At 41.6% G+C, this 22,432-nt stretch overlaps 1 protein-coding gene across 1 annotated transcript in view; it reads right to left on the reverse strand.

Moving 5' to 3' along the window:
- SMURF2 (SMAD specific E3 ubiquitin protein ligase 2) overlaps positions 1–5,670 on the reverse strand; it is a 122,605-nt gene extending 116,935 nt beyond the window's left edge. Inside the window, exon 1 of the mRNA XM_041725565.1 lies at positions 5,576–5,670. Coding sequence (XP_041581499.1) covers positions 5,576–5,627 — 52 coding nt within the window. The 5' untranslated portion in view covers positions 5,628–5,670. The remainder of the gene's footprint in view (positions 1–5,575) is intronic.
- Positions 5,671–22,432: the final 16,762 nt, after the last annotated feature.

Below are 22,432 nucleotides of genomic sequence, written 5' to 3' on the forward strand. Positions count from 1 at the left end.
GTTTGGCGCCTGCCTTTGGCCCAGGGCACGATCGTGGAGTCCCGGGATCGAGTCCCGCATCGGGCTCCCTGCATGGACCCTGCTTGTGTCTCTGCCTCTCTCTCTCTCTCTCTCTCTCTATGTCTATCATGAATAAATAAATAAAATCTTTAAAAAAAAAAATCAAACACCTTGGCAAAATATAGTAAGTTCCAAATTGGGTTGGTCCCTGTCTATAGACTCATCTCTTGCCACTCATACTTAGTGCTTTAGCTACAAAGAACACATATAGAACTACAGAGAATTACTTCTTTGTCTCCAGCATTCATTCAATAAAATGCCAAAAACTCTTAATCCATGCCGAAACAAAGATTCTGGCTCCTTAGAGCTTACAGCATAGAAACAACAAATATCCTTCATTGAGTTAGATCTGATACCAGAGGAAAAGCCTCTTTGTCACAGAGGAAAGGCCTACTCAGGTCAAGGAAAGTTCTAGGGATAAGGGTAAGCCTTGAGTTGAACCTTAAAAGATGACCATGAATCTCAAGGGCCAAGGGTAATTCCAAATACATGGGATATATTTATTTTATTTTTCCACACAAAATCTTAGACATTGTAACAAGCTTTCTAGACAGATAATTTGGGATTCCAACATGTACTTACTACCTCTTAGAGCTATTACAGATTAAAAGTGGTAACAGATATAAACTTAAGACAGTGTCTGGCACTTAATAAGCATTCAATACATGTCAGTCATACAAAAACACACAACAGTGCTGATTACAACAGTGTATTTCAAGGGTCCAGCATTCTTAGAATAAAAGTAACAGTAAAAAAAAAAATGAGAGTAAAAAAGAGAAAAAGCAGTAAGAATGGAGTTAAATGACTTATCACCATATAGCCAGCGTCAAAGTTATCCCTATACACCATGATGATATTCTTTTACTACACATTACAACAGACAGTAATTTATATTCATAATGATACTAAATCATAAATAAAACATTAAGTTCTGTTAAATATAGTCTATTTGGAAAAAGTAGGATATTGTACATCTTTAAAAGTCTTCACAATCTGGGCAGCCCCGGTGGCGCAGTGGTTTAGCGCCGCCTGCAGCCCGGGGTGTGATCCTGGACACCCAGGATCGAGTCACGTCAGGCTCCCTGCATGGAGCCTGCTTCTCCCTCTGCCTGTGTCTTGCCTCTCTCTCTCTCTCTCTGAATAAATAAATAAATAAATCTTTAGGAAAAAAAAAAGCCTTCACAATCTATAAAAGACATCAAAAATGGCTACAATAAAAAATCTGTGTGCCTAAAGTGTGGCCTTTGTTTACCTTGAAAATTGAGTTACATGCTAAATATGCTAAATGATAAACAAAATAAGTGACATGGTAGTATATGATAGTTACAGTTCAACCAATAGGGAAAAAAGTAGAATCTATGATTTTAATACATACACACACCCTTTACTCAGCAATGAAAACCAAACTACATGAAGCACCTAGGCAAGGTTCCACAGCATGTCTGAGTGTTAGACTAGAACAGACAAGAGGAAGGAGCTTAAGCCACATTAGCTTCCTCCTCAAAAACCAAGCAAATAAAATGAATTGGGGACATTCAAATCACTAACACCCCTACTTAGAAGCCTGTGAGATATAATCAAATTTTAATTTTTAAAGCCTTGAATCCAAAAAAATAAAAAAATAAAAAATAAATTAAAATAAAGCCTTGAATCCATAAAATACACAGTAAAAACAATACTAAGATACCAGCATATCTAAAGTGAGACTTTTATGTATTTTTTTAATATTTTATTTATTTATTCATGAGAGACAGAGAGAGAGGCAGAGACACAGGCAGAGGGAGAAGCAGGCTCCATGCAGGGAACCTGACGTGGGACTCGATCCCGGGTCTCCAGGATCACGCCCTGGGCTGAAGGCAGCACTAAACCACTGAGCCACCTGGGCTGCCTTAAAGTGAGACTTTTAAAGTTGATTTTCCTTTAGCTATAGACAAGGTTAACCTCATTACTGCCAAGGGTTTTAAAAATTAATACATGAAGAACAGCATACAAAAACATTTAGTTTACAAAAAGGCCTGCAATAAATGTTCTAGAGAAGTAATCTGTTATTTCTCCATATCTAAGAAATTTAAATATTAGAAATTATACTAAACTGGGAATCCCTGGGTGGCTTAGTGCCCGCCTTCGGCCCAGGGCGTGATCCTGGAGACACGGGATGGAATCCCACACATCGGGCTCCCTGCATGGAGCCTGCTTCTTCCTCTGCCTGTGTCTCTCATGAATAAATAAATAAAATTTAAAAAAAAAGAAATTATACTAAACTGCTTTTTCAAGATTTTGGTTTTCAAAAACAAGGATATAAAAAAATTACCCCCAAATTTTTACTGTAACCAAATTCAAAGGATGTTTTCTATCCAAAGCATTGTAAGAAAAGCTTATATCAGATATTCATAAGTACAATGAATACAAATTTTATATTTTATAATCAATTTCCTATAGAAATAACAGTTGAAATTGATAGCTTTACCATACAGCCACTTTTAATGATTGTTAATGTGTCATAAGAACAACCAAAGTACTTGATGGACCAAGTCAGATTTTAACTACCAATGGCCTGAGGAATCTCAAATGTGGGATTAAACTAACCCTACCTCCTTAGCATCAAAAACACCAAACAGTTCACTAGGTAAGTGTGGGCTAAGGAATAATACATGGAAAAGTCTAATAATATTTGTCATGGGCAGAGATCTCATGGCTCAAATATTTCTTCTCCAGTCTGTGTGTATGTGTGACTGTGTGTGTGTGTGTGTGTGTGTGTGTGTGTCATCACGTAAGAACTGTTTATACCTTTCAGTAAAGGGACAACTCTATGTTAAAGATATAATTGACTACAGTTCATAAAGCACCATGGAATCAAAGACATTTTATATAAACTTAAAATACTAGTATGATACTGACTTAAGGCAAAGAACAATAATTTTAAAGCATCTTACAGCCCAAGTGTATTGTAAACCAAATAAAAATTCACTGTGGGATGTGCCTTTTTTTTTTTTTTAAGCAATTTTCCTTATTATGGAACCCGGATCTAAATGAACTGTTAAACACTTAGTCTAAAGGTATGCCAAACATTTCTTAAGGTCTTAACAAAGAATCAACTTTTTTTTTTTTTTTCAAACAAAACGAGGCCTAGGTTAAATATTTTATTTGGCTTCTCAAGATGGACTGAAAAGTTGGGCACCAGCTCCAGACCAATTCCTGGACGCACATCAAACACAGCCCTGTCATTTATCCAGTCAGTCAAAACAATCTTTTCCATCTAACCCTTTAATGTTTATGTCCTAAAAAGCTGCTAATTGAATCCAGCTCTTGAAATCTATTTGTTAAAATCTATACCATCTAATTTGTAAATGGACAAAAATGAGAAAATATAAGTTAACTTTCCTGGCAAAACAGAATCCACCAGATATAACCAAAAAGGAGAGGGCAATGTTTTTAATATCTGAATAGCTTTTTCTTAAAATATGACAGAGACAAATTCTCAATGGTTTTCAAAAACTGAGAGTACCTCAAACTGCTTTTACAATTAAGGGGACACAGTGTATTTAATATTCCACAGAAAAATCTAAAAATACAAAATCACTCTATAAATTTAGCCCAGTGTTCCCTCTCCCCCCCAAAAAAAGAGGTGTCATCTTTTCTCCTAAGTTTACTCATGGATTTTTATAATGTATCATAGACTGTAAGGACACCACAAATAAACACATTAAGATCTAATAAAAATTTCAAACTCATTATATCTAAAAAAAAAAAAAAACCCTCCGAAATACCTGTTTTCTCCTTCATTTTCTCATGATGCACATAGCCTAGAAGGAAGTAAATGGTCAACAGCCTATTTCTGAGGTTTTTTGCACACCTAGAATCACAGGTTCTTTCTGTGATCACCACCACGGGACTGATTCCAGAGAAGAGCATCAGTAGATAAACCCTAAAGCAACAAAGATCCCTTATAAAGGTTTCCAAAGGAAACTGAATGGGGGCAACGGTAGTGGGGGGGGGGGGGGAATCCCTAACCCAGGTTTTCCATTAAGAACCACTCAGTTCATGATTCTTTGCAATTTTTCCCTAGAGAGAGTAAAACTGTCGGACAAGTCATATATTTTTAAAATCGCAGCCAATTTACAGTCAGACTAAATTCTCAAATACCAAATTCACTGCAAGTTTTAATCTGCAAAGTTCAGCCAGTGGACTGGGATGTGACACACAAGCATTCAATTACAAAATTAGTCCATACAAATCTCAATGTCTAGTGTAGGCAAACATAATTACAGTTTATTCTCACACGCGCGTGCACACACACACACACACACACACAACCTCTAAGACCATTTTTCTCACCACGCATCCAAACATCGACGCGGATAATACTGAATGGTGAAACTGGGAGAGCGACAGTGATTTCAATTCCACTTTTCAAACCAAAAGTGATCCGTCCTTAAGATGAGGTGACACGACCATGTAAGAACCCCAAAAAATGGCACTGTGTCAGCAAAATGTACCTGTACCGTTAAAGATTTAATGCGCTCGGAATCAGAAACATTTTGCAAGAGAGAAGCCTTCTACCTAGCAACCCCTCCATACATTCTTTTCCATTTAGAAAAGGAAAGGGGAGGAGGGGAGAAGAGACAAAACTTCCCTTGCAAATTTGTACGTACCCTCTTTAAAAAAAAAAAAAAAGTGTGTTCTTAGAGCAGGTCTGGAGTTAGAAGTGAGACACAAGTTCTGCGGCCTACAAGGAACAACCCAAAACATGCTACCCTACAATCAAACACTTCCAAAACACAGAGTGTACAATGAGCCAGAGTCGGCGGAGCAGGCGGACACACCGGAAAAAAAAAAAAAAAAAAAAAATCCACCTCGGTCTCCTCCCCCTTCCCAAGGACTTGCGTTTCAGGTGTGTGGCACCGGCCGCAGCGGCCGGCGGCGGAGAGGGAAGGTCTTGCAGGCGGGCACAGCGGGCGAACAAGTTACCAGGGAACACACACTCTCTCACACAGTCTCTCACACAGTCTCTCACACAGTCTCTCTCACAGTCTCTCTCACACTCTCTCACACAGTCTCTCTCACACTCTCTCACACAGTCTCACACACACACTCTCTCTCACACACACACCCTCCCGTTAAGCGCTCCATCTTTAAGGAGTGTTTACTGCGCGCAGTCAGCGGCCGGATTCAACAATCCCCGCCACGGGAGCTCGTCACCCCCCCCCCCCCGGCGACCCCACCTGGGCGGCAGCCCCGGGAGAGCCGAGCTCCTCCGCCAGCGCGTTCCGGCCTCCAGTCAGCCTGCGCGTCCCACCGGGGCAGCCCGCCCCTCAACAAAAGACCCCGACGCCGGTCGGCTCGCTCCGGGACCTCCCGAGCGGGGCGGGCGGTGTTGCCACTCCTCTCCCTGAACTAGGCCTTCCCCCGCCCCGACCCCCGACTCACCATTGATCACGACCCTGGCCCTTCCCAAGGCCACAGGCACCCCCCGCCGGCTCGCCCGCCCCGCGGCCGCCCCCCCGACTCCCCTCACCTGTCAGGCGCAGCTTGACGGGCCCGTTCCTCCGGCCCCCGGGGTTAGACATGTCCCCGGCGGCGGGGGCGGCGGGGCGGCGGCGGCGGCGGCGGCGGCGGGGCTGCTGCGGCGGCGGCGGCGGCGGCGGCGGCGGGGCTGCGGCCGCGGCGCGGGGCCCGGGGCCGGCGGGCGGGCGGGGCGGGGGCGACGGCGAGGCGCGGCGGAGTCACCACAGCGGCCGGGGCTGGGGCCCGAGCAGCCGGCGCCGCGGCCGCCACGGCCGGAGGGTCCCGGATGTGCCGAGCGTCGTCGCCATGAGCCGCGGAGGGAGCGGGACGCCGAGCTCCCCCCTCCTCCCACTTCTCCTTCCTCGGCCCGGGCCGCACAACAAAGCGGCAGCCGCGGCCGGCCGCGCCGCCTCCGCCCGCGCCCGCGCCCCCGCCGCCCGCCCGCGGCCGCCTCCGCCCGTCCCTCCCCTCGGCTCGGCGAGGCCCAGGGGCCGCCGGCGCTGCTCGGCCGAGGCGGGCGGTGCTCGGCGGCGCCGGAGCAGGACTCGGGGCTCGGCCGCTTCCTCCTCCACCCGCCCTCTTGTCTGAGGGAACCGGGTCCTGGGGCCGCCGCCGCCACTCGTCGGCTCCGGGGGGCGGGGAGGAGACGGGAGGCGGGGCCGGCGGGGCGGGGCCTGGCGGGCGGGCGGGCGCGCGCAGGGTGCCCGGGGCGCGGGGGCGCGGGGGCGCGGGGCGCGGGGCGCGGAGCCGGGGCGGGCCTGGGCGCAGGCGGGGAGGGGCGGGGGCGCTCGCGGCCGCCGAGGGTCCCACACGGAACTTGGTGGAGACAGCGGGCGAAAGGAAGAAAGTGGCGGCGCCGAGCTCGGTGGCACCAGGAGGGGCTCAGTGTCCAGCCCACTTAAGGGAGAGCTTTTGTCCGTGCGACGCAGACTGCATGTATCAGATGCCCGCTGCGCGCACGGCGCTCTAGGGGGCTGGAGCGAGCGAGGTTGGAACCGAGCCCCCTGCCCTCGGGGAATTCAGCGTCGCTGGGGCGAGGGAAGAGCCACGAGTCCCACACCAGGAGCCCCTGCAAACCCCCTGCGGTGTTGTGCTCCTGGTATCCCGGCTGCCACCTCCATCCTGGACTCACCTGGTGGACGAGATCGGGTTACCTGCCCGCTCCGGCTCTTTTCCAGCTGTATCTCGGAGCATAGGCGATTGATAATAATACCTTAAAGGATTATTATCAAGATAAGCCAGTGTTTGAAAAGCTTTTCATACAGAACTGTATCTCGTTATCTCAGGAAGAAAAAAGAGATAGAAAATGAAATAAAAATAAGAGTACCTTGCCATTTGACCCTGTAATTGCACTCTTGGGAATTTTTTTTTTTTTTTTTGTATACAGATATATTAAGACAGAAGATGTTTCTTTGAAAAGTTCGGTTAATAACAAAAGGGGGAATGAGGGAACAGCCTAATGGTGAACTGTATTACATCATCCGCATCGATTTTCATGCAGCCGTTTAAATGGCAATTATGAAGATCATATAATATGGAAGAGTTTACAAATAAAGTTTAAAAGCACATCAAAAAGTCGTATGCATGCAAAAAGATCTAGGACAATGAAAACTAAGAATAACGATGGGATTTTTTTTATGTGCTTTGTTAGTTTTGCTGGAGGCTGTTATTAATGCAATTTTTTTAATTTTTATTTATTTATGATAGTCACACAGAGAGAGAGAGAGAGGCAGAGACACAGGCAGAGGGAGAAGCAGGCTCCATGCACCAGGAGCCCAACGTGGGATTCGATTCCAGGTCTCCAGGATTGCGCCCTGGGCCAAAGGCAAGCGCTAAACCGCTGCGCCACCCAGGGTTCCCCTAATGCAATTTTAAATGTTTAATAAAATCTAATACATTTTAATGCTAATTCAGTGTCAGCCATTACTTTTAATTTATCAATAATGTCTCTTCATTCTCCAGACGAAGTTACCTCCAAGAGCATCTCATCAGTCTGCCTCCCGCCCTACAATTAAAGTACTCCAGAATTTCATAAAGTTCTATGAGTTAGGCTAGAAATTCAAAGGACGGTGCTAGAAATGCACTCAAATTCAAATACTGATTGCCTACTATGTGCAAAGCAGTGAATAAGTTCCCTTAGAAATGATTCTTTGTACTGCAGGAGCTCTGAAGGTAACCTGACCAATTTGAACAACGGCTGCTATCACAATTTAAAAGACTGGAAGGACAATGGCAAGAAAATTAGCAAACTGACAGATACGTACACACTTGCCTTACTCTTATGGCACACACTTTGTCCCCAACCACCCACTAACATAATTTGTAGCTTTGTATTAAGCAATAGAAGTTAGGATTTGAGAACAGTGATGGGGGAGCTGAGGAGACTACTTGTTGAGACGTTTAAAGCAGTACCTTCAAATATGTAAGAGACGGTGTGGGGAAAATGTATACCTGCTTAACATGCGGAGGAGGACTCTGTTTAGGCTTGCCTATGTATAGGTTTAAATCTCCTTTAAAACAGAAGATTCAGATAAGAATAACACTTTAAAATCATTCATACAGTTAAGGGGAGCTAAACTTCCATTAGGTTAAATTTCAGCATTACATGTATAGCATTGCTTCATCAGGGCAACACTTTTAGACATTAGCTTGAGAAAAAAGGCAGGAAAAACAATCCTTAGGGAATTCACCCTTTTCTTTCTTCCTAAAATAGAAATCCACTTCCAATATAAACCATACCTATACATATCTATAGTGGGCATGGGAATTGCAGAAAATCTTTTCAAAGCTTTTCTATTCCCTTATGACTTCTAATTTGCCCTCGGTAAAATTGTGCACCTTTTATCAAATCATTATTGTAGGCATCTGCCTCAAGTTTACTAACTTCATACTATTTCATACTAATAAGTCTTTTTCCATAAATGCCACTTAGTAGAAACTTCCAGTGAAAATCCTGTAATAACAACTCATTAAATAGCATTTTGGAGCAAAAGTTTTAAACTTTTTTATTAACATATTTTAATCACTGAAACTTGCACTCTTTATGATGGTATCCCAGACCAGAGGTGAAAATCTACACATGGTTATAAGAATATTTAAAACCTTTTGTTTAAAACATGTTTCTGTTTTCCAAGGCTAATGTTAAATTTGATGTGACTTTGCAAGAAAATGCTTACCATCTGTAGTTGGTATTTTTCTTCTGCTCCAGCCATTAATATATTTTTTACATAGAAGAGTTGTCTCCAGTAATAAAAAATCTGTCCGAGGTAAGGTTATGTTAATAATGGAACTCCTGTGAAGCTATTTTTGTAGTGTAAATTTCAAATTTAATACAGTTTATGCACCATGGAAAAAAGCAAACATCAGGCACTCAGCAGTTTCTGCCACTGCTTAAAATTCAACTTTCTTTTAATGTTTAAAATATCATGAATTTAATTTAATGTAATACTTAGTTCTAGTTCCCTTCAAATCAGCTTATCACTAATGAAGCAGCTAAGCAGAACCCCCAAGTACTCACAGTTGTTAACCTGACCCTCTCTTCCCCTATCTCCACTCATTTCCTCTCTGCCTCTGCCTGTCCTAGGTTCTCTAAGTTAGGCTTATGAAAAACCCACAAGTGCAGTCCTGTTCTGACATAGTTTAGAATTAGGTCACATTCCAAGCTGTTCTCTATGACCCTTCCCCTGACCCCCTCCCAGTAGAACTGGCTGCCACCGATGGAAACTGAGGTCACATCTGGGGCCTGTGTTTCTCCAGGTGGAGGCCACTCACCTCACTCTTGCCTACAATGGTAGTCCCTACCCTTTTCCTCTTCTGAAGGAATCTGCCCCCCATCTACTGCTCTAGCATTATGTTCAATGTTCATCCCCCAGAAATCTTACCTCAATAGATTTCGGTGGGGCTCATGAATTTACATTTCTAATGCTACTGATGGAGAGAACCCACTGTGAGAACTTACTGCCTGACATCAGGGATGAGCCTTGGTGGCCCTGTTTGTACTGGGTGAGCTGGGCCTCCTGGCTATGGGATGACTTCACCAATAGGCCAATCAGATTTTCTGTCCTTGGAACATGAAATGGGAACAGTGGGGGACTAAGCATGTGGTGTGTGGCTGGGTTAGAGGTGGTAGGGCTAGATGCTGAGAAAGACATTTTAAAGTTCAAGTAGATAAATAAAAGAGGAAATGAGTGTGTAGAAAGAGCCTAACAAAGCAGACAAACCAAAGTGAGAATAAGTGGTTTCATAACCCTGAAGAGGGAGACAAAGAGAATGATTGTCTAACAGAATTCCGGCCTGTACTCCTGGCCCACAAATGACTTCTTACAATTCATTTCCAACGGATCTTGCTGTGCAGAACAACCACCCCACCCGTAGTTAAGCAAGTTTAAGTGGGTCTCTGTCCCTTGTGTTCACTTTGTGTCCACACCTTTCCCTCGTTGGACTGTCCTAAACTCTTCTCCACATATCCTTGATTATCTGCTTTGCTTCTGCCAAGGTTCTTCCCCAGAAATGAGTCTCACCTACAACCCAGCCTGTGGCTTGGATCCTACCCCTGAGGGGTAGCACTTCTAGAACCTAGAGCACTGTAATACCTATGGCTATCATGCTCTTGAAAGGTGGCTAGTGATGTGCTGCACATATGAAATGCACTTTGGATTTTGGAGACTTAGTATGGGGAGAAAAAGGGAACCGCTGGGTGGCTCAGCGGTTTGGCACCTGCCTTTGGCCCAGGGCTCGAACCTGGAGTCCCAGGATCAAGTCCCGCGTCAGGCTCCCCGCATGGAGCCTGCTTCTCCCTCCTCCTGTATCTCTGCCTCTCTTTCTTTCTATGTCTATCATAAATAAATAAATAAATCTTTAAAAAAAAAAAAGAAAGAAAGAAAAAGGGAAGCAAAATGTCTTAATATTTTTTATACCAATGACATTGAAATGATAATATTTTGGATCTATTGGATTAAATAAAATATAGTTAATTTCCCTCTTTCTTTTTACTTTTATGACTACTAGAAAATCTAAAACCACAAATATGACTCTCTCTGTACTTCTATTGACCAGTGATGATCTAGAGGGTGATGACCATCCCATTCATCTACCTCCAGAATATTTGCCACCACCTGGATTCCCCACCACTCTGCTCAGCACCTGACTTTCCCCACAGCACTTTTTTTTAGATTTTATCTTACCCATCCAGGTTTCCAACCAATTTCTATAGCTAGATCAGTTTCAACAGCAACTATCTCACTCTTGGGGGTATGGGAAGATCTGTTGCCAGGATCCTTTTCCTGCCATTACCCCAGGTACCTGGTTTTGATTCAAACTGACTGTTGTGCATTGCACTAAGTCTTAAGATTGAACAGATCTTGTACAGCAGATTCATGTGTCCAGGAGAGACGTAGACTAGATGCCCTTCGTTATGGATTGAATTATTCGCCTCAGAAGATACATTGAAGTCCTCAACTCCACCCCCATATTTGTGAATATAATCTTATTTGGAAATACAGTCTTTGAAGATGTAATCAAGTTAAGACGAGGCCATGCAGGTGGGTCCTAATTCAATATGCCTGTTGTCCTTCTAAGATGAGAAAAATGCCATATGAAGACAGAGACACACAGGAAGAATGTCATGTGACAACAGAGGCAGAGATTGGAGTGTGTAGCTGCAAGCCAAGGAATGTCAAGGGTTGCTGGTCATTACCAGAGGCTAGGCAAAAGCAAGGAAGTACTCTACCCAGAGTCTCAGAGAGCTCAAAGGGCATGGCCTTGCTAACACTTTAACGTTGGAAATGTGAGAGAATACCTTTCTGTTGTTTTCAGCCACCAAGTTTGTGATACTTTGTCACAGGAGCCCTAGGAAACTAATATAACCGCTAAGTCCCCTCTACACCCAATTATGTTATGTGCAATACAGGTAAAAAGGCACATTACACAGCTGATTTTCATTATTTGTTGCATCTACAATACTGTACTTTTTTAAAAAAAGAAAATCCTGTAAATCAAGGCCATTTTTATGCACCCATTTTCAAACATCTTAAGTATACAGACTGCCCTGTTATATTGTAAATTCTGAGTTAAAAGAGAATGTAATTTGAAGAGATTGCATATTTTCCAAGGCCAATTTGGTGATTTAAGCATGGAAGTATTACAATTAAATGTTTGAAAAGTTATCTGTGCATGGTTTGCTGTAAGCTGATCTCATGAAGCAATACATCTTTTGGGGATGAGGTAGCAGCCCCAACCCCGGGGGAAAGGGAGCGGGCGCATCACACGACTGCAACTACTTTGGACAACTGAGCAACATGAGCAGGCTCAAAAAAAAAGTCATATCCAATCATCTTCAAAATAAAAACTGTAGTAGCTACAACACAATTCTCCAAGGGCGGGATGGGAGGAGGAGATGTGGAAATATTTGTATGATGCAGTCTTTATGGGTAATGCAGAGAATATGGGCCAGAATGAGATCAACATGGCTCATAAGCCAATGGGTCAATGTCAACCATTGCTTAAAAACCTTCAATGACGGCTCGTTGCCTCTCGACTCCAATTCAAACAGCTTTAGTGACATAAAGGAATGCTCATGATATAAATACATAAACTTTAAAACAGCAGAAAACAAATATATATGTGAGGAATGATCCCAGTTCCAACTTTTAAATAAACATATATTCATTCATTCAAAATGATATTTACTAGGCATATACTAGCTGCCGAGCACTGTTCTTAGATTTTGTAATCTAGGAAAGGAAGACAAACAACACATAAAATGCAAAGGGTAAAAAGAAATTATCTGTTGCTTTCTAGGGAACATTTTTTTCATTAAAGATTTATTTCTTTACTTACATGAAAGGGAGAGAGCGCAAGTTGGGGGCTGGGGAGACAGTATAGGCAGAGGAGAGAAGGAGAGAGAAATTCAGGTAGACTCCAGGCTGAGTGCAGAGCCTGACACAGGGCCCCATCTCACCACCCTGAGATCAGACCAGAGCCAATACCAAGAGTCAGATGCTTTAACCAACTGCACCACCCAGGTGCCCCCCTAGAGAGCATTTTCAATGCTTAGGTCAAATCAATCACTGTGATTCTCCAAAGTTTTACTGAAAATGTCAAGAAAGATGTTTACCTCTTTCCCACTAGACATGAATTAGAAAGGATAGGCACCAATGGGCCATATGATGGCCCTCAATGTCAGACACTATCTGAGACTGGAGTCAATACAGAGGAAGAGGAGCCAAGAGATGGAGAGAATGGAATCTGATCCTGATGATCCCATTTGAGCCCCCGTATCCTGAAGCCATCATGCAGCTTGGGTCAGGTTTGCAGTCACTTGCCTGTAAAAGTCCTAACCGATACATCCAGTGAAGCAGAATCTCTGTGGTGAAAGCTGCAATCTGCATCGGTAATTAGGTCCCCAAGTGAATAATCATTGAGGAGGTGAGGACCTGACTGCAGAACAGAAGCCAACTTTATTTACAAAAGCAGGCAGTAGGCTAGATTTGTCCCACTAGCCATAGTGCCAACCCCTGCTCTAGATCTACAGCCAGAAGTAAAGAGAACAGTACCACACTTGGGAGGGTCAGTAGAACTCAGTAAAGTGTTTTCTCAATATCTGTGAAATGTGAAACCATTTAATAGTTGAGGGAAAGAAGCCAATACAATTATAACAAGAGCTAATATTTATGGAGGGCTTACAATGAGCTAGATGCTGTGCTAAGAGGTATCTCACTTAGGATGCTTTGGTTAGCAAAAAACAGAAAACCTGACTCAAACAAACTTGAATGACATAGAGGATTTATATTTCACACAACAAGCATCTCTGAGATTGGGGTGATTCCATGATTGGAGTTCTAGTGTCTAGTGATATTGTTCAAGGACACAGGTTCTTCCTATCTGGTGCCTCTGCCTTCCTCGGGGTTTTGGCTTTACTTTTTAAAATTTACTCATATATTCCTCTGAGACAGAGAGTATGAGCAAGGGGAGGAGGACAGAGAGAAGCAGGCTCCCCATTGAGCAGGGAGCCTGACTACAAGGGGCTCCATCCCAGGATCCAGGATCATGACCTGAGCTAAAGGCAGATGCTTAACTGACTGAGCCACGCGCGTGCCTCTGGCTTTTACTTTTAAGTAACTCCCTCCACAACCACAAGATGGCTACTATAGTCCCAGGCCTCATATCCAGACCAAATAATCTTTAGAAGAAACAAGTCATCTCTGCCTGCTTCTTAAAAGTGAATAAATAGGGCCTCCTGGCTGGTTCAATTGGAAGAGTGTGTGACTCTTGATCTCAGGGTTTTGAGTTTGAGTCCCACGTTGGGTATAGAGATTTAAGTAAATTAACTTAAAAAAGAAAGTGAAGAAATATTTCCCCAAAATCCCTCTACCCCAGCATCTTCTCTCTCATTTCTCATTGGTCAAAATTTGATCATATGCCCACATTTAAACTAATCATTGGAGGGGATCCCTGGGTGGCTCAGCAGTTTGGCACCTGCCTTCAGCCCAGGGTGTAATCCTGGAGTCCCAGGATAGAGTCCCTCGTCGGGCTCCCTGCATGGGGCCTGTGTCTCTGCCTCTCAGTCTCTATCTCTCTCTCATGAATAAATAAATAAAATCTTTAAGTAAATAAATAAATAAAATAATCATTGGTAAGGACAATGGAATTTCCAAGATTGTTGAAACGAATTAGGAATCACCTCCTCATCTATGTTGAGAGTGTATGAATAACTGAATAAAATCAGGCTTCTGTTAGGAGGTATGAGAACCAGGAAAGGATATTGGATAAGTAACCACATGTGATATTATTAGGTAATATTCTTTTCCATGTTTTACACATTATGAGAAAATAAAGTTCAGAGGGAGGAAAGTGACTTGCCCAAGATCGTACAGCAAGTAAGTGGAAGAAACTGGATTCAGACCTAGGTCTGCAAAAACAGGCCCAAGACCTCAACCACCACACTAAGTTGCTATGGCAGAGCTGATATGTCAGGGGAGAACAGAATAGCTCCAAAGATTACTTCACAATCAAGTAAAACAGAGCTAGTTATTAAATTTGTGATATGACCAGACCTCTCTAGCAGGGTGTACCACTTAATTTTTGCTGTGTAACAAACAATCTCATAATTCAGTGTGTAAAACCACAGTCATTTATTTCACTCACAATTATATGGGTCAGCAGCTTGGGCTAGGTTTCTGGTCTCAGCCAGACTCACTCATGCATCTTTGGTCAAATGCCAATTGGCTAGCAGATCAACTAGGACCTGGCTAGTCTAAGATGGACTCAAGTGAGATAGCTTGCCTTTGTTCCAGGTGGTCTCTCATTCTCCAGCAGGCCAGCCCGAGCTTGTTTACTTGGAGACTGATCAGTGTGCCAAGAGTGGAGAGTGGAAATATGGAAGGCCTCTTAAGTGCTAGCTCAGATTCAGGAAGAGTTGCTTTTTTTTTAGTAGGGACTGAGATGAAAAAAAGATTTTCTTTCCATATTCTGCAGAAGAATTAAAGCTATAACCTTCTCATGCAACAATATTATGCCCCATTCCCATATTTGTAGCTCAGGGAGTGCTCAATAGTTAGGCCTATTTCATGGCTGACATGACCTAGGCTCCCGAAGGAAAAGAACTCTTCAACACAGCTGACAGATGATGTAAGAGGTAGAACATGGTTTTGGTACAGAAAGAAAAGCAGCACCATGGTCAATGGCTTGAGGCTAGGATAAGACAACATGAGAGCATCTGAAAACCAAATATTTAAGCTCAAAGACAAAATTGCATACAGTAAATTTGTATCCCTGCCAAAACATATACCATATAACAATCAAGAGACCAGAGCCATATTTTCTACTTATCCTGGTAAAGTAAATATAAACTATACATTCATTTATCAAACATTTATTATGCCAAATCCTGTCAAACTTGAATAGAATTCTTAATTTTTTAAGTTACTGTCTTTAAAAATAGCCTTTAGAATGACTTATGTTATCTTTAAAGGGACCAAAGGGGTTTACCCTCAAGGTCAGAATTTCCTTATGTGTGAAATTATTAAAACATGTGATCTAACCCATCTGAAAACACTGATGTCTTTTTTTCTGAATTCATTCACTGCTGTCATTAGCAGCTTAAATCTATGACTGTTTGTCGGCATTTAAAACATTCTGGAATTAATTTCTAAGGAAAGGCAGTGAGCACAAGTAAGTTGTATTTCATCTTATGAAGCCATTCAGAAATTTACAGTCTTTAGATATGAACTTACACAGCATGAAGTTTGGCCCACAGCATTTCTGAAAGTGGAATTTGGCTCATGTGAATTCTCATAGCAAAAGAGAGATTGCCAAAACAAGCAGCTTTCTCTAAATACAGGTGAAATAATATTCTTACAGAGTAAATCCTCACAATGTGAAAAAATACAGAGTAAGTTCACAGAACGTTCTCTAAAATAGTTTTCCATAGAACTGAAACCATGGAAAGTGATTTAGTCAATCAAGGCTGAAGGGAATTCCTCTAAACCAAGGTGAAATCTGCCCACCCACCCCATGGTAGAGTTGCCTAAATGGAGGTCTGTTGGATTGAAGTATCTCAACTTTAACAAGCTCAAGAAGAAGCACGGATATACAAAACAGTAGAAAATGTTCATGAATATTAATATAGAAAATATATGGAATATAGAAATATAGAAAATAAAAACAAAAGCTGTCTAATATACTGTGTAATGTTCATTGTTAATTTTCTTGTTGAAAATAGGTTTCTTTTTTTGAAAATAGCAGTCTCTAATGCACCATTTGTGATTACATTACAGCTAAGTAATCTATAATACATTCAATTAATACAATGCCATAAAAGTAAAAACACCAAATAGGTAAACTATATTAATACATTGCAATGTATATTTGTAATAAAGTTAAGTGGGTTTTTTAATTTTATTTTTAATTTGTTAGATTTTATTTATTTATTCATAGAGAGAGAGAGAAGCAGAGACACAGGCAGAGAGAGAAGCAGGCTCCATGCAGGGAGCCCGACGCAGGACTTGATCCGGGGTCTTCAGGATCACACCCCAGGCTGCAGGCGGCGCTAAACCGCTGCGCCACCGGGGCTGCCCTAAGTGGTTTTTTAAACGAATTTATTTATTTATTCATGAGAGACACAGAGATACAGTAAGAGGGAGAAGCAGGCTCCATGCAGGGAGTCCGACGTGGGACTTGATCCCGGGTCTCCAGGATCATGCCCTGCGCTGAAGGCGGCGCTAAACCATTGAGCCACCCAGGCTGCTCCTAAAGTTAAGTTTAAAAAATATTTAAGAACTTGAAGGAGGCATCATCAAGGAGCACATGCTAACAGTGAGATTAAGAACACATGATTTAGTGCAGTGATCCTGTTTAGAATAAAAAGTTTATATTCCAGCAAGACATTTTTAACTCATATTATCTAACCATAGGGGAGAGGTTAAGTAAATTATGCTACATTCTTATTATGGAATATATTCAACCATTAAAATGATATTGTAGAAATATATTCATTACATATAAGATACATAGCATATATAATATATAAATATCAAGTATTGTTAATATGTATATTTTTGACATAGGAAATGCTTCTAATATATTGTCAAGTGGAAAAGAACTTTATAATATAGTATTACTGGCAGGGCAGGGGGAGGGGGAGGAGGCTAGGGGGGTGGGGGAGGGGGAGGAGGCTGGGGGGGTGGGGGAGGGGACCCCCAGGGGGTGCAGGTAGGGGGGCTGGTGAGAGGGAGGGGTGGGGAGGGAGGAGGCCCCCCCCCCGGGGGGTGTGGGGGAGGGTTTTTAAAAAAATATCTAATTTAAAATTATAAAAAAAAGAGATAATATAGTATTATTGTGTAACTTCATTTCTTTTTTTTTTTTAGAGGGATGGAGGAGGGGAGGGGCAAAGCGAGAGGGAGAGAATCTTAAGCAGGCTCCACACCCATAGAGAGCATAGAGCCCAATATGGGGCTCCATCTCATGACCATGAGATCATGACTTGAGCCAAAATCAAGAGTCAGATACTTAACTGATTGAGCCACCCAGACACCCCTGTGTAACTTCATTTCTTAACAAAAAATGTAATTTATATACAGATTTAAATATCTTAATTTTTTTTTTTAAATTTTTTATTTATTTATGATAGTCACAGAGAGAGAGAGAGAGAGAGGCAGAGACACAGGCGGAGGGAGAAGCAGGTTCCATGCGCCGGGAGCCTGATGTGGGATTCGATCCCCGGTCTCCAGGATCGCGCCCTGGGCCAAAGGCAGGCGCCAAACCGCTGCGCCACCCAGGGATCCCCAGATTTAAATATCTTAAAAGAAACACACTAAATTGTAACCTGAGGCTATTTCTAGAGAATGGGAATTTCTATTTCTTCTTTTGCATATTTGTATTTTCCACTTTTTTCTAACATTGAATATCTATTACTCAGTAATAAAACAGTTTAAGTACTGAGTTTTAAGATAAAAATATTCAAATAAAAAAGAATGAAAGAAATGTCAACAATGGGTGCCAGTAGATGATGCCGTCAAATAGGACTTTCATTTTCTTCTTTCATGTTTTCTGAATTTTCCACAAAGAACATTTATTAAAATCATATGCCATATACTATTAATATTACATGTTACTAGCGCATCTTATATATCACCCCATATCGGATGGATAGGCAGGTGAAAGGAAATAGTTCCACAGTCAGGAAAAAGTTCACTTGAATAAACTAAAAGTAAAAATTTCTGCATTATCATCAACTACTGTAGATTTTTTTTTTCAGAAATGTCTGATTGTCAAATGAGAGATTCCAAAATGAAGCTGAAAAGATGTAATTTGTAAATATCAGTGACACCTTTCTCTCCTTCTAAATGGTGGTGGGAATCTCTGACTCAACACCGCCCCCTTCCTGTGGTCTCAGCTGCTTTTCTCTGAGACCAGGACAGCCCTATGCCAAATTCAAGTGAGAAAACCAGAGTTTAACAAGAGTCCTGTGGATTACTTAGTCTCAAGTAGAAGTTGAGGAAGATGTGAACCAACAGCAGCCCCTGTGGAAATGACTTCAGGCTCTGAGCTGACAACGGGCTCAGCATGAGTCATTTCAGCGACATGGGCTCTTAGCTGAATTCATAGCTGGATTCTGTTGGAGAAGATCATGATGGTTCCCCCCCCTACCCCCAGCCCAGCAGCCTACAGTATCAGCCATACTTTCCGTTCTGGGAACTGTGCTGTAAAAGGGACAAAGGAAAGAGGAATCAAGACCCTGAGGGACTTTAAGTCATGTCCCAGGTAGAATATTTGGAAAAGCTGAGAAAGAAGACTCAGAGGAACACATCAACTGCCCTAAAATACCTGAAAAGTCTTCACCTTTAAGGTCAATTCACCTTGTTCTCCAGTTTTGCAGGGAGGAGCTGAGACTAGAAGTCCATGGAGACAGAACTCAAGACAGGAGGAAGGCTTTTTGAAATTCCAAGTGGCAGAAGATATGCTGTCCTTGGAACTGCTCTTCTAAGTGTGGTCTGGAGAACCACAGCATGGACTTCAGGGGAACCCACTAGAAAACGTACTGGGTCTCAGGGCCAACCCAGACCCACTGAATCGGAGCCTGAAGTTCCAAAAGCTGCCCAGGTGACTCAAATACAGTTCATGTTGTAGGTTGTGCTGGTCCAGACTGTCCATCTGGGGAGGCAATAGTGCCCTATTCCTCTGGAGAGAAATCCAAGGCTGGGCTACCCTCATTTAGGACACTATAGAGAACTAAAAAACTGAAAGATGGTCTAAGAAAGACGGATGAGTAAGAGTGTTTGTTGAAGCATAGTGTGAATTAGAAAATTTAAAAACCTGAATCTGGTAAAAATTACAATAAAATATTATGCAGCCATTAAAAATGATATTTTAGATGAACGTTTAAGGAATGTATAGATGTTCAGAATACACTAGGGGAACTAAATTGTAAAATTCAATATGCACAACGTGAGACTTACCATATCTTTAACATTCACTTAAAAATAATTATGAATAAAAAATAATTATGAAAAATTTAAAAATACAATTAAAATGTTATCTAGCCAGGGGAGACTGCTTTTTAAAATGCTTATTAGAGAAGTAATTGTTGCTCATTACAAAATCTGGAAAATGGTAAACAGTACAAAGGAGAAACTAAAAACAATTTATTAGCTACCAGCCAAAGATAACCATTGTTATCATTCTGGTATATTATTTTTATTCCCTATTCTATACAGATTTATGTATTTTTGAATAATACTGTTTTGGATTATAAAAATAATACATGTTTAGTGTAGAAAATTTGTAAAATCAGAGGCACCTCAGTGGTTGAGTCGGTCAAGCATCCAACTCCTGATTTTGGCTCAGGTCAGGATCTCAGGGTCATGGAATCGAGCCTTGTATTGAGCTCCACACTCAGCAGGGAGTCTGCTTGTCCCTCTTCCTCTGCTTCTCCTTTCTCTCTCTCTCTCTCTCTCTCTCTCTCTCTCTCTCTCTCTCTCTCTCCCCTAAATAAATAAATAAATCTTCAAAAAAAAGAACATTTTGAAAAATCAGAAAATTTTAAATATTCGGATATAATGACTAGTCTTTCTTTCTTTCTTTCTTTCTTTCTTTCTTTCTTCCTTTCTTTCAGATTTTATTTATTTATTCATGAGTGACACAGAAAGACAGAGGCAGAGACACAGGCAGAGGCAGGCTTGCTGCAAGGAGCCGGACATGGGACTCGATCCCAGATCCTGGGATCATGCCCTGAGCGAAAGGCAGACAGACACTCAACCATTGAGCCACCCAGGCATCCCTAATATTTCTTTCTTTAAAAAACATTTATTTGAGAGAGCACAAGCTAGGAAGGGAGTGTGGGCAGAGGAAGAGGGGACAAGCAGACCCTAAGATCATGACCTGAGCAGAAATCAAGAGTCAGACTCTTTAAAAAAAAAAAAAAATTCATTTATTTATTCATGAAAGACACAGAGCGAGAGACAGGCAGAGGGAGAAGCCGACTCCATGCAGGGAACCGGATGTGGGACTTGATCCCGGGACCTCCAGGATCACAACCTGGGCCAAAGGTGGCACTAAATTGCTGAGCCACCTGGGCTGCCCCAAGAGTCAGACTCTTAACCAATTCAGCCACTCAGGCAGCCCTGCAACTACTAATATTTCTATCCAATTTGTGTTTTACTGCATCAATATAAAAATTGTTTTAAACAAGTTGGGATCGTGTTGTAAAATCAATTTTATATCCAGATTTTTCACTTATCATGAGACTGTTTACATATTGTTAAATATTTGAGCACAATTGGGTGGCTAGAGAGTATTTTATGCTGTAAATATCCTTGATTTATTGCTCATTCTCATAGTGATGAAAATTAGGTTGTTTCCAGGTTTTCACTTAGTTTAGATGTGTTATAAGTATTCTTATTCAAAAATCTCCGGCTATTTTATTAGTTGTACAAGTGGGATCATCTTGAGGTCAAAGGGCATGAACTCTTTCTAGGTACAATCTTGTTTTGGAAAACTGAAACTATCTCACCACACATCCACCAGCCTTTCTTTTCATAGAAGCTAGCAGGATAGACTGACAAATTCTCTGGACTTAGAGATTTTCTTAGAAGTGATTTTTTTCCTCAAAGATGTACATAATCATTTTCTTCCATATCTGTTTGCTTATTCTGATACACTACTTTGTCATGGATCGATTTTGGAAACTTATATTTCTCTAGAAAAAAATTTTCACTTCATCAATAATTAAAGATTTACTAGAATTGAGTTCAACATGATATGTTTTAATTTTTTTAAGGGGTTTCTTCCCATCTGATATATTCTCTTCCTCATTTCTAGTTCTAGTTTTTATGGGTTTTGAGGTTGTTTTGTTTTACTTAATTAGATAACCAGATTATTTTAGTGTTTCAAAGAATCAGCCTTTCATTTATTTGCCAATTCAACGTTATTTCTGACTCTTATTCTTCTTTATTAATTCCATCAGAGAATAACTTCCCAATAAAAGTAATTACAAAATAATAAAGTAATTACAAAAGGAAAAAAAATATGGATCTGACCCTATAAAATTATTTTTTGAAGTTGTGCATTACCAAGAAAAATTAACGTAAGAGTAAAAGAAACAGACTGTACTCTGTCTCCAAATGTGATTAGGAAAGCTTTAATATTTTTTATTATGTAGGTAACAAATAAATTCACAAGGAAAAAAACCCAATAACCCAAAAGATTCATGGGCAAGGGTACTTGCACATACAGCTCATAAAGAAAAAATTTTTAATTTCAAAAAAATCTTTAAGTTATTCAAATATTAAAATATTTCTCATTAATTAAATCAGGAAAAAATCACAACAAAGAAACAACCTCATATTGGTTAGGGTTTCATAGTACTCATTGCCTTTTTTTTTTCATAGTAGCTTTATTGAGGTATAATTCACATACAGTACAATTCATCCTTTTCAAGTTACAATTCAGTGGTTTTTTAGCATATTTGGAGTTGTACAACCATATCATTTTCTAATTTTAGACCATTTTCATCACCCCAGAAAGAAACACTACACCCATTGGCAGTCACTCCACCCCCCCAGTCCCCTAGCCATAGATAACCACCAATCTACCTTTTTCCTCTACAGATTTGCTTATTATGGACATTTCAAATAAATGGATGTACAAGAGGTGCCTGGGGAGCTCAACAGTTAAGTGTCTGCTTTTGGCTCAGGTCATAATCATGGGGTCCTGGGATCCAGCCCCATGACAGCCCTCTGCTCAGTGGGGAGTCTGCTTTTCCCTCTCCCTCTGCTGCTACCCCTTGCTTGTGCTCTAACCTCTCTCTCTCTCTCTCTGCATTTCTCTCTTTCTCACTCTCAAATAAATAAAACCTTTTAAAAATGGATGT

The sequence above is a fragment of the Vulpes lagopus genome, chromosome 12 (assembly GCF_018345385.1).
Source record: "Vulpes lagopus strain Blue_001 chromosome 12, ASM1834538v1, whole genome shotgun sequence".
NCBI classification, from domain to species: Eukaryota; Metazoa; Chordata; class Mammalia; order Carnivora; family Canidae; genus Vulpes; species Vulpes lagopus.